This window comes from Choloepus didactylus, chromosome 12, assembly GCF_015220235.1.
Source record: "Choloepus didactylus isolate mChoDid1 chromosome 12, mChoDid1.pri, whole genome shotgun sequence".
Lineage (NCBI taxonomy): Eukaryota > Metazoa > Chordata > Mammalia > Pilosa > Megalonychidae > Choloepus > Choloepus didactylus.
Genome location: NC_051318.1, coordinates 18473957 through 18486193, shown reverse-complemented (window position 1 = coordinate 18486193; position 12237 = coordinate 18473957). Strand labels below are relative to the sequence as shown.

The 12237-nt window shown below is 36.6% G+C and overlaps 1 protein-coding gene across 7 annotated transcripts in view; it reads left to right on the top strand.

The window, feature by feature from the left end:
* Positions 1 to 12237, top strand: part of IFT88 (intraflagellar transport 88) — a 165700-nt gene that overhangs the window by 117508 nt on the left and 35955 nt on the right. For 4 of the 7 annotated variants that reach the window (XM_037800627.1, XM_037800628.1, XM_037800625.1 and 1 more), the window contains one exon: positions 6962 to 7028. In XM_037800627.1, coding sequence (XP_037656555.1) covers positions 6962 to 7028 — 67 coding nt within the window. Of the gene's footprint in view, positions 1 to 733; positions 806 to 3909; positions 5842 to 6961; positions 7029 to 12237 lie in introns of those variants that run through there. The other 3 variants (XR_005211244.1, XR_005211243.1, XM_037800629.1) reach the window with 2 other exon arrangements.

The following is a 12237-nucleotide window of genomic DNA, read 5'->3' as shown; positions in this document are numbered from 1 at the left end:
TTGAGGCTTACGTTGCCATATTGGAAATAAAGTTCTGAGAGAGGAATTAAATTAACTCTTTTTAAAATGGCATTGTTAAGTATTGTGATGAAGGACTTTTTCAATAATTTAATTATCTTGGATAGACAAATTCTAAATTCTATATTTTCCTTTAAAATGTGGTTATATTTTTGCTTTTAAGATGTAATCTAGTTGTTTTATTCTCTTTTAAAGTATCAATTGTAAAATCATTATGAGCCCTACCTAGATTTTCACTTTAAAAATTTTGCAAAATATCAAGTTGTTATTAAAATGCCATGCTAGGGTATATAGTTAAAACCTGTGAAGACCAGTTTAACACATAAATTAGATAGCCTGTGTAAAAACTTTATAAAATGTAAACTAATACAAATTGAAGCTCTGGTTGTCATAATCATCGTAATCACAATTAAATTTATTTCATTAAAAATAATAAAAAGAACATTCTTTAGAACTTGCAATTCATTGTTATATAAAGCTACCTAGCATGAAACCATGGATGTCTGTTGACAGAGTAAGCATCAGTAGTTTAATTACACTGAATGATGAACGCAAAATAATGTAAAATTATAGGTCATATGTAATACACTTCTTGCTACTTATAATCTTAAATAGAAAAATAATTGTATATGTATTACTCTCTCTGATTTAGTAGACTTCCAACTGTTGGCTCCTTTTAAGACACTAAGTAGCTTTCTAACTCCCTTGCATCCAGATCGCAAGAAATCATAACCCAAACTTTAGGAAGCATTGATTCCAAGGAGTTCCTAAGAAATGAACTTGAGAGGTAAAGACCAAAACATTCCCCTTTAAAGAGATTCAGAACTACTTTACACAATTTTTGTTGGTGCTTACCATTTAATTTTCTCAGTTGTATCTTGTTCAATCATTATAGATATCCTTCTCTTTTTAATCCGTACAGTACTTGTGACTCCCCTTTACATTTGCTTCCTCTCTCCCTTTCTTCTTTTGTCTTTACTTACTCTTTTTCATTGATTATATTCTTTCCATACATTGTTAAACTCTTTTCTTTCATCTTGCTAACTAATATAGACTAATACTCATATGGATTAATGAATTTTACTATTATTAGTGAACATAGGGATGAAATTAAAAGTATTTTTCTTTTCTAATTAATACCCAGCTTCTCAATTCCTTTTCCATCAAAATATTTGTATATTCTTTGAATATAGGACACTTTCTTCTGTTTCTCTCATAGACCTGACCTCTTCATATCCATTTATGCTTTGAAAAAACAAAACTACCTTTTTATGATGAAACATAAGGGTTTCTACTGCATATGTTCAGAAAGGGATTAGACCTTTGGTTAGCAAGCCTTATTTTCATAGAAATGGTACAAATTAATCGTGTCATCTGTATTTCTGGGAGAATATTTTAAAACTCATGGGAACAAACCATTTGTTGTTGCTCTGCAGGAATTTTAGAAATAATTTTTTGTACAAGTACTTGATTTATTTATTGCAAATAATCCATGTATTGTACTCACTAAAATATGTCTCTAATGGCTTAATTAAGAACACTTTATTAAAATCCTATGGTTTTTACCGTTAATGCATTTAAGTCATTCAGTGTTTATATTAGTCCAAGTTATTAGCATCTCACAGTGCCTTAGGAGTGCCTCTTTTGTTAATGTCTTATCTCTGCTCTCCTTGTAATCTATATAAAACCCAATGCCATTTAGATATCTTCTCACAGAATAGTTTTTCCTTAATATTTTTGTCTTCAAATTTTGTTATACCTTAATCTTCCTTTAGAATTAAAGTCACAGTCCTCATCTACAAAGTCCTGCAACAAATATTTAATCTCTCATTTCTGTTTCGCTGAAATCTGTCTGGTTTCTCTAGGCTTCATACTTAGTGGCTTCTTTCCTTCCCTTCCACAGTTCTCCCTATTTCTCAAATTGTTCTATGTGCAATAAGAGTTTATTCTACTATTCTTAGTTGCTTCTCATTAAATCATACATCAAAGAAAGATTTTCTTCTTGTTTTCTCACTTAAGCATTGCCTATGAACACAAAGTAAAAGAAAGAGGTCAGTGGAAAAGAAAGGTCCTGTGAGCAAGGAAAGAGGCTTAAAAAGAAAGAATTCTTATATATCTGAGATCAAACTTCTCTGTTCGATCTTACTTCACATTTCACTATTGTGCATCTCATCTCAATTTGTCTTTCTTAGATTGCAAGCCCATAGGGCGGGGCATTCTATTTCCTGGCTTCTGTAGCACATAAAACACTGTTAGCTATGAAACAAAATATAATAAACTGAATTAAGAATGCTCTCCTTTTATAAACTTGAACTTAAAACTTCTTGTTGCTTTTTCTGTGTGTTTCTCATTTAGAATCTGTCCCAATGCAAAAATACTGTACTATCAGCACAGTATTACAATACAGTATTAAAATGTCTTTATAATTATTGTTATGCATAATACTCTATTATACAGATATATCTTGATTTACTTAAAACATTTTCACATTGTTAAGACAGGTATTATTATAGTCAGTAACTTTCTGTGATTAGTCTAATTTTCAGGTGTATCTTGCTATAGCTGGCAAGTCTATGGTTTTTGCTTTAGATGGCATCCGTAATAATTTACATAAGAGCTATTCCATATTGTTGACCTGAGACAAACCATGTAATTGAATTAGCCAAGTAATTGGAGCCAGGGACATCCTAGATAACCACATTTAACCTTTAGCTGGAGCTGCTAAAAAAGTACACGCCTGACCCTCAGTCTTCATTTCTTTCCTCTGGAAATGCCAATGATGGCAGAAGTTTGACAGCAGGAATGTGAAGGAGAAGTAAGGAGCCTGGTAACCTTTTCCTGAATAACATTAACAGTCTTCATGTTTCTAGTTGCAGTTTCCCTCTAATTTCACCTTATTACATCTGCTTAATTGGACATTAATACTAATAACAACAGTTAACATTTATTGTATGGGTAAGTGCAGGAACTGTTATACATGTTTTATATTACTTAACTGATTTAATCATCTCATTAATCTTATTAAGTAGGCATTTTTATCACTATTTTTTTACAGATGAGAAAACCGAGACCCATAGTGGTTTAGTAACTCGCTCCCGGTCACATAGCTATTAGGGGGCAGACCTTGGGTTCATATCCAGATAGGCAGGCTCCAAAGTCCAGGCTCTCAACTGCTGGGCCTTTCTGACTTTGAATGGTAGCTAAGTATGATGAGTGAAGGAATTATTTTCGGTTTATTACATATATATTCCTTATTTATTCTTATTCTGCTTATAAACATTATAAACATCCCCAAATTTAACTCATGTCTTGCTTATGTTAAATTGTTCTTTGCTATCAGCCCACCATATTTGATTAGGAGTTGGGGTCTTAGAATAATGCTATACAGAGTGTGGTCTATAGATCTGTAGCATCAGAATCACCTGGGAGCTTATTAGAATTGCAAAACCCAAGGCCTCACCCCAGACCTCTAGGTGTAGGGCCCAGGAATCAAACTCTCCAGGTGATTTTTAGACACACTGATCTGAAGTTTATGCTTTACCCAAAAGGTCATCTTGCAAATGATCAAATACTGGCTCAGGACATGGAATCTGATTTAAGAAAAGAATATTAAAGTGAACATAAAATTATTCAGGCTGTGGATTTTTTAAAAAGGAAATGAATTTTGTGTGGACCTGAGCAAGGAAGATGACCTGATTCTGTGTCAGGACAATTTATCTCCCTGAGACCCTAACTCCTATTTTAAGATGTTAAAACTAGAAGGGTTATATATATAACTTTTCAAGGAAAATTGACGTCTTCCTGGAACTGTCATGGAAAGGAAGTCTGTTTTCCCCTTGTGCTTGGGGGACCCACATTCCTGAGCGAGAAAAATTGCCTTCTCTGTTTCAGTAACTTCCACACAAAATCATTGCTATAGCCCCAAAGGGATAATGTACTGGCTGATACACAAGACTCATACTGTTGCTGGAGAAATTCATTGATTTTCAACTGCAAACAGGTATTCATTTGGAAGGGAGGATAAAAAACACATTCTCTGCCCACGAGGAAAAAGGCAAGGGGGAAAGTTAAACAGGTAGAATTGCCATAGTGTGGTGGGTGCTACCGTGCTGAGCACCAAATGAGCGTCCACCTGGGATTCAGGAAGATGAGATGGAGCCGAACGTTAAAGGTGAGCAGGAGTTGGTGAAGAAGATACGGAAGGGCATTCCAGAAGCCTGAACAAACCCTTGGAGGGAGGGGGGCCTGCAGAGTCAGGGAAATGTAGGTGGTTGAGTAAGACGCCTGCAGCTTTATTTTTGCAGTAGGCTATACAGTAATTTGCCCAAAGTGAAGAGGACAGGGTGTGGTTGAAGGTACAGGTGTGAGATGTTCACCTGGGACCTGGGAAGGAATCTGGCAAGCAGTGGGGAGGGCCTGCCTGAGGCTGGCGCTCGGCTGCCTGGCTGTGTGATCCTTCTCTAGCAGGGCTCAGTGTCCTGGAGTAGGAGAGGAAAAGCCAAAGTCGTTGAATCAGTCTGGGTTTCTCTTGGTGAAAAAAACAGAAAGAGTGGAAGGCAAGCAAGGGGCTTAAGGGTGCTGATGTGATTGTATTTAAAGTGAGGACTTAAAGGGACCAGTTAGGAGGAGGTGGATGGAGAGCCAAGGGATTGGAAAGTTCTAGATAAAAAACAAAGAACAGATCTATTGGGGATAAGCATATAGTGATCATGAAAAGTGCTCACGTTCCTAAATTGTCCTATTCTAAATTTGTGCTTGCTTAGGCAGGTTGTGAGATCTTTTTTCACATTTGATTTGAAAGCGTTTCAAGTTACATGGACATTTGTCTTTATTAGTTTTAATTATTTTAGCATTACATATGTCTCTCATATATGTTGGAGATTGCCAATCTATGGATAGATGAAAATTGAGGAGCTTTGAAATAAAATGAGATTGTAGATGTTTAGATTTTATTTTATTGCATCTTTTTTAGATTTTATTTTGTCTATGAAGGCAAAGGGAAGGATGAGATTATAGCAGGACAGGGTTTCAAGGGAGATTTCTCTTTTTAGAAGTTTTATTGTGGTAAAAAATATGTATAATATAAAACCTGCTATTTTAACCATTTTAAGCATACAGTTCCATGACATTAATTACATCCCTAATGTTGTACAACCATCACCACCATCCATTTCCAAAATTTTCATCACTCCAAACAGAAACTCTGTACTCCCATTAAGCAATAAGCCCCCATTCCTCCCCACCCGCAGCCCCTGGTGACCTCTAATCTGCTTTCTGTCTCTATCAATTTGCTTATTCTGGGAAGTCATGAAAGTGGATACATACAATATTTGTTCTTTTGTGTCTGGTGTATTTCACTTAGCATGTTTTCAAGATTCATCCATGTTGAAGCATGTATCAGAACTTTGTTCCTTTTTGTAGCCAATTATCCATTGTATGACTATACCACATTTTGTTTATCCATTCATTAGTTAAGTGACACTTGGGTTACTTGGATCTTTTCATGATTGTGAATAATGTTTCTCTGGTCATCAGTGTACAGATATCTATTCGAGTCCCTGCTTTCAGTTTTTTTGGATATATATCTAGGAATAGAATTGCCAGGTCATAGGGTAATTCTATGTTTAGCTTTCTGAGAAACCACCAAACTGCTTCCCACAGAGGCTCCATCATTTTACATTCTCACCAGTAAAGCCAACACATACACGCTAAGTGATTTGCAACTATTTTCTCACTCTGTAAATTGTCTTTTCACTTTCTTAATAATGCCCTCTGATGTACAGAAGTTTTTAATTTTGATGGTCTAATTTATCTATTTTTTTGTTATTGTTCATGCTTTTTGGACTCATATCTAAGAATCCATTGCCAAATCCAAGGTGGAAATTTCTTTTTTAATAGGAAAAATTATGTGTACATATATTTGAAAGCCCTACATTTAGGAAAGACACTGAGTCTTGAAATATTGAAAGGAATTTTTTTTTTTCTTTTTAGCAGACTAAATGTCAATAATCTCATCCATGACTTGATAATTTATGAATATGTAGGAGTCATCAAGGTTCAGAGGGTAATAATTTGTCCTTTGAATTGAATGTGACATTAGGTCTTTATTATTGAAAATCTAAACAAGATACCAACCTCTGTTAAGGAGTTTTAATCCAATTATAGAGTAAATACTTATCAAAAGATGTCTGTCTCTGTTCACTGACTACCTTGTCTCTGTAACCAAATCATTTTTCATATGAAAATTTGGAAGTGTGACTTCATGCAGATTCAGTGTTAATAACAACAATTTCTAACACTTAGATAACCATAAAATGTAAAAAGAAACCTAAAACTATCACAGTTTGGGGATATTTCTTATGTTTTAAGAGGGGATTTGGAACTAAGAAAGTAGATTAACAAATTTGAGGTATTTTGTGAGATTTTACAAGTGCCTTTATTTTAGAAGTGGAATTTCAAAAGCCAGTTTACCTTTTTTTTCCGCTTCAAAATATATCCAACCATTGTGGATTTGGAACAGTGCAGGAAATATCCCTTTTGTAGATTTTCTTCCTTTCTTCTTCCCCCATCCTTAAACTATTATGTTTATGCCTTGAACCTTCACATCGAGAAAACACTATTGGATTTTTAAGTTGTTTGTATAAGCAAAGGTTATATTGCACTTTAAAGTTAAAGTGACATTTTGAGTATTCTGTGAGGACTATCCAAAGTCTTGCAGGGCATGCTTTGAACCATTTTCTTGCAAAGCAACTCAGTTCTTCTTTGAATGAACTCTCAAGCAATGATAAATTTTAACCCAGCTTTTAAAAAAGTAGTGATAAGAACAGTAAATCTTAAGTTAATCATTACACAGTATTACTAATTTTAAAAATTTACCTTTGACTAAATCCAACTTAGAAGTAATATTACTTGTTCTTTTAAACTTGTCTCCTCATTGCTGTAGCGCATAAAGTCTGGAAGAGATGGCAGTGGTGGTTCTCGTAGCAAAAGAGAGGGAAGTGCTGTCAGTGGTAAGTATTTCCTGCTACTTTGAAATGCTACATTTGACAGATTTTTAGTACATGGGCTTTAAAAAAATCTTGAAATAATGCAGAAGCTTCTCTTATCTGTTTGTTCACAGTAAAACCTCACTTACTCTGATTAATTTGGCAGCCTGATATGTAAATGAGTGTTTGTAAATGTTGGGGGTTTTAGTTCTTAAGTAACCAACCTTGTTTAATAACATTACCTGATTAAGAAACAAGCTCTTTGGGACGGATTCTCATAGATGCCATATTCGTGAGGTTTCACTGTTACATTTTTAAAATTTCCCTTTCAAGGAAGTACCATGAGAAGTAGGATGGTCTTGCATAATGCTGACAGTCAAGGCCCTCAGTGCCCCCTTGCCGTGTGGAAACAGTGCCTTCTGGGAATCAGGAGATGTGGTTCTGGTCCCAGTCTTGGGACCATTACTAACCATATGTCTTTAGACCAACCACTTAAATGCTGTAGATTTCAGATGGTTTCTACAGTTCTTTTCATCTCTAAGACTCCTGGACCCTATGACTACTTTTGACCTCATTGTTTTCCAATGAGGTTTTAACTTCCCAAGAAGTTTTATTTTCCTTTTTCCCCATCAATAAAATCTACTTTTTTCCCTTCTTCAGGGGAGTACTATAAGTTAAACTTTGTAGAAATATGGTGGTTTTCAATAAGTTCATTGAAAATCAATGCTTAGTTGGGATCTCTAGATCTACCTGCCTTCTCTCATCTTCATACTCAGCACTGTTGTGCACATATGACCCAGGCCCATGCAACCAGCCTTTTGCCTTCTGTTATTTGAAAAATGCAACTCTGAGTTTAGTTAGGCCTTTCATTTATTCACAAACATTTATTGGATGCATATGATGTGCCAGGCACTGTGCTAAGTGCCAAAGACCAGGGATGAATAAGACATGGTCCCTGTGCTTAAGGAACTTAGAACCTAGCTGGAAAGACAGACAGGTTTCTAATGCTGACAGTACTGCCACGATAGAGAAATATACATGTTTTTCTGACTTTCCTAGGGACAGAAACTGAATCTGGGACAGAGACTCGTTCTTGAATTCAGAGGTCCACTTTACTGAATGTGTTTAGGTAGTTACAGTCACCCATGACATCTAATTCTAGCTAGACCACTTGACTCTCCAGGGGTCAGTCCAGCTTCTCCAACTAAACCTCACAGTCTTGACCTGTTTACCCTAAAGCCATAGGAGCCCTTACCCAGAACCTGAGAAATTAGAAGCAGCATTGGACCTCAGCCCAAGAATGTCAAGTGTAGTCTGCTACCTCAGTGAGTAGCACTTTACTATCTCCTCAGCCTTCTGTGATCATGATGGACCCTGCTGTCTCCTTGCTGTCACCCATGCTGTCCCACAGTCCCAACACACACACACACACAAAACTCCTGCTTTAGTCTATTCACCTGACCATGTAGGGTTGGATTTAGCTGAGTCCTGAGCCTGAGAGAAAGCTATACAGGTCTACAATCTCTTTTCCAAAACTTCTGGGACCAGATGTGTTTTGGAATTCAGAATTTTTTGGAGTTTAGATAAGTGGTAATGTACATTAGTTACTTGTTGTGTAACAACTCCATAGGGAGCTCTTTGTGGTCAAATGTATTATTTCTTATTAACTCAGTGAAGTATATGAATATTCACACTAAGGATAAATAAAGACTATAAATAGCACGTAATCAGGTCAAATTCTGTGCCACCAAATGAGTTACAGCAAAACTTGGTTTTTGGAGCTTTTTGGAATTTGGAATTGTAGATGAGGGATCATGGACCTGTACCAAAATTTATGTTCTTGACAGCCAGGAGATCAGCAAACAAGGCATTGCATTAGCCCACTCTAGTATATCCCTAGCCTCACCACTTGGTTCCTCCCCATCCACCACCCTCATCAGTCATCCTTGAGGGTAGTGTTCACTTGGCCATTTGTAATATCCCCTTTTAGAAATTGCCGGTGCAAATGTACATGTTAAAGGTAGCCCCGATCTCATCCATCTTCTACCTCTAACCTGAAAAACCTAGAGATTGGCATTTCCATTTTAACATGTAACTACTTGGCCCTTCTGTCCAGATTAGATCCAAAGTTCTGAGTAGATAGAGGAAAGGGGCAATTTATTTTATATGAATCCAAAGGAGGCCTAACTTAGGGTAATTTAAGTGTAATATGTTAAAAGAAGTGTAGTTTAATTACTCTCACTTTCATAGAGTACCTGTGACTAGATTTTTTAAGAATTGCCTAGGAGATGACCATAGGAAACTTTAACTGATACATAAGAGTTGTAGTTAAATTAAATTAAATTATAATTAAATAAGTAATTTATGTAAAATAGCTCTTTCTGAAATGCCTGAGGGCTCTTGAAACTCACCCTATTTGGAGGGTCAGTCTCCTTATATTCACTGTTACTTAGTGTGCCTTTCCATGCTGATCCCCGGCTCCCTCCTCTTCTGCGTCTTGTTGCTGATCAGAACCCCCTGGAAGCTTGCTAAAGCAGACTGCTGAACACAACCCCAGAGTGTCCGAATCAGTGAAGCTGTGAGGGGCCCAAGAATGTGTGCTGATGCTGCAGGTTCTGGGACCACACGCCAGGAACCCTGCTTTATATTAAATGAGGCAATGTAGAGATTAAATTTGATGCAGTCTGTAAAATAGTTAGCGACTACTGTTTACACCATATCCAGATTCACATATAGAAGCAACTGGCACCAGGTCTGGGCTGGCACTACTCTGCATAGTTTCTTTGGAAAGTGGCCCGGAGCCTTCCTCAGCCTCAGTGAGGTCCTGCAAGTATTCAGTGAAACAGTCTGTGGACGTGCCTAGCACAATGCCTGGCATATGCTGGATGCTGAATAAATGTTAGCTATTATTATTATTATTATTATTATTATTGTTATTATTATTATTATTATTTAATACAAATTACATTGAAGATCAGTGGTGCTTTGTTTAGAATTTTCAGTATCTGTTCTAGTATTTGTTTTTACAGAATTAGCCTAAAATGAAATGAGCTTCTTTTAACTAATTGAAGTGAAAATGCATTATTCTTTTAACTGCAAATTCTAGGGTAAAGAATTTTGGCAACTCAGGCCAAAACATCAGTCAATTCAGAAAAAAAATTAAATTGTCACATTGAACACTGGCTTCCAAAAGTACAGCTGTATTCTATGATTTTGAAGTCTTGACAGTCAACAATATTTATAGTCTGATGGATAAAATGGATGAGAGGAATGACCACATCCCTGCCTGCTCTGCTGGCTACATTGCAAAGGCCAGGCAGCCCCCAGAACACAACGGCTTCTCTTGTGTCCTCACGAGAATGCAGTTCCTTGTACAGCATTTTCTGTTTAGCATGATAGCTGTATTTTGTGACTTATTTTAAGTATGATGTTACTTTCATTCTTCAATTATTTTTCCTTTGTGTGATTTTCAGAAGTTTACTGCATTTTTCAGTTTGATTTTTATTATGTCTGGGGTATGAACTTTTCCTTTGAGAATGTATCTCTTAATTTTACATTGAAAATTATGTTAAATGAAAATCATAGGATAACATGACTCAGTGAACAGAAATTTACTTTATGGTCAACTTTTTTTTGAGGAACATCTATTTTATAAAGGATATTGTAACCATGTTTTTTTTTTTAACTATAGTTTTATCGTAAGATGATAGACCAAGGGTGAGCAAGTTCTTCTGCTAGAACACCTTGTCACATCTTTACTGTGTCTTGATAATGTCTCAAACAGAGAGAACAATCATGCTTGGTGTCTACCAAAGGTATTGGCCTTTCTTTCAAGGAACAGAGAGTCTGAGGAGGAGAGATAGAAAAAACACACACAAATACAGTGAAATATAAAGCACCAAATAGGCAAAGTGCAGCACATACAGAGTATAGTAAAAGCCAGGAGGGATGGGGGGAAGAGAGGGACGAGGCTCTGCCATGTCTCATGAACATCACCGCGTCAGCTTCAGCCCGTTATGAGCACCCCATTCTCCCAGAAATTTAGAACAGTAATTTTGCTAGACACCCTAGTATCTCACCCCTTTTAAGTATGTATTTGCTACAAAGGAAGCTTTGTTAATAGATGGAAATTGGAAGACCATTAGCAGCCCTGTCAGCAGACCCTGCCTGACCAATCTGCCAGTCGGGACCTGTTTTCTGATCCAGTGATTCTCTAAGCCAGGGGTCGGCAAGTATTTTGTGTCAAAGGCCAGACAGTAAATAACTTAGCTTTGCGGGCCATATCTTCTTTGCTGCAGTGACTCAACTCTGCTACTGTAGCGCCAGGGCAACCACAGACAATAAGTGAATGAATGTTCTATCGGTTCTTTTCTCCCCCTCTTTCGCTTCCTTTCTGTCTTTCTGTCAACAAATGAGCATTACCAAGTTCCCAACCATAGTAGGCGCTCAATAAAGTCTTCTAGCTTCTCATCTTCCCCTGCTCTCTTTATATGCCAGGAACTGAGTTAAGCATTTGGGATGCAAAATGGTCTTGCACTTGAGAAATCAAGCCTAGCCTTCCATATCCACTTTGACTTCATGATAAGTAATTCTTCTAGACTGACTTTCTTGTCGTTTTGATATTTTTTTATACATCACTACATACCCACAAGCTCTGTGGTTCATGCTAGAGTTCTCAAAGGTGTTGTCTGATGCTCTTCAGTATTTCTAGTTGTGAACAAAAGTTCCTGCTTATTTATTGAATGAGCATAGATCTTTCTGAGAGAATGTATCTTAATAGGTGGTAAATTGAATATCACCTTGGGGATAGAAGAAAGCGAATCCAAAAATAACTCTCTTTAAAGTTTCTAATGGATAGTGCTATCAGTTTATAAAGAGAATCATTTAAGAAAAGATTTGAAAGAGGGGCACTGTGTAACAAATTCAGAGGAGTGGGAAGAATTTGTTAGAAGGTATCATTTTGGATAGTGTTCTCAAAAATAAGTAAGAGTTGATAGGCTTCTGTGCTTAAAAGAAGAGGGATTTTGAAGAGTTTTAGACATGCATTGATTATTGGGCCTTCAAGACTAAATTTTTCAACTGAGATAGTGCTGGTAGCCCTAAAGAAAGCTGACTCCGTACCCTGCTCAGATTCCAATAATTTAAGAAGTAAGAGGTTTGCAGGGAGATGGAGAAGAGGATATAAACTGTTCTTGCATATATGGTGGTGAAAATTTTCAGTCTCACCAATAAT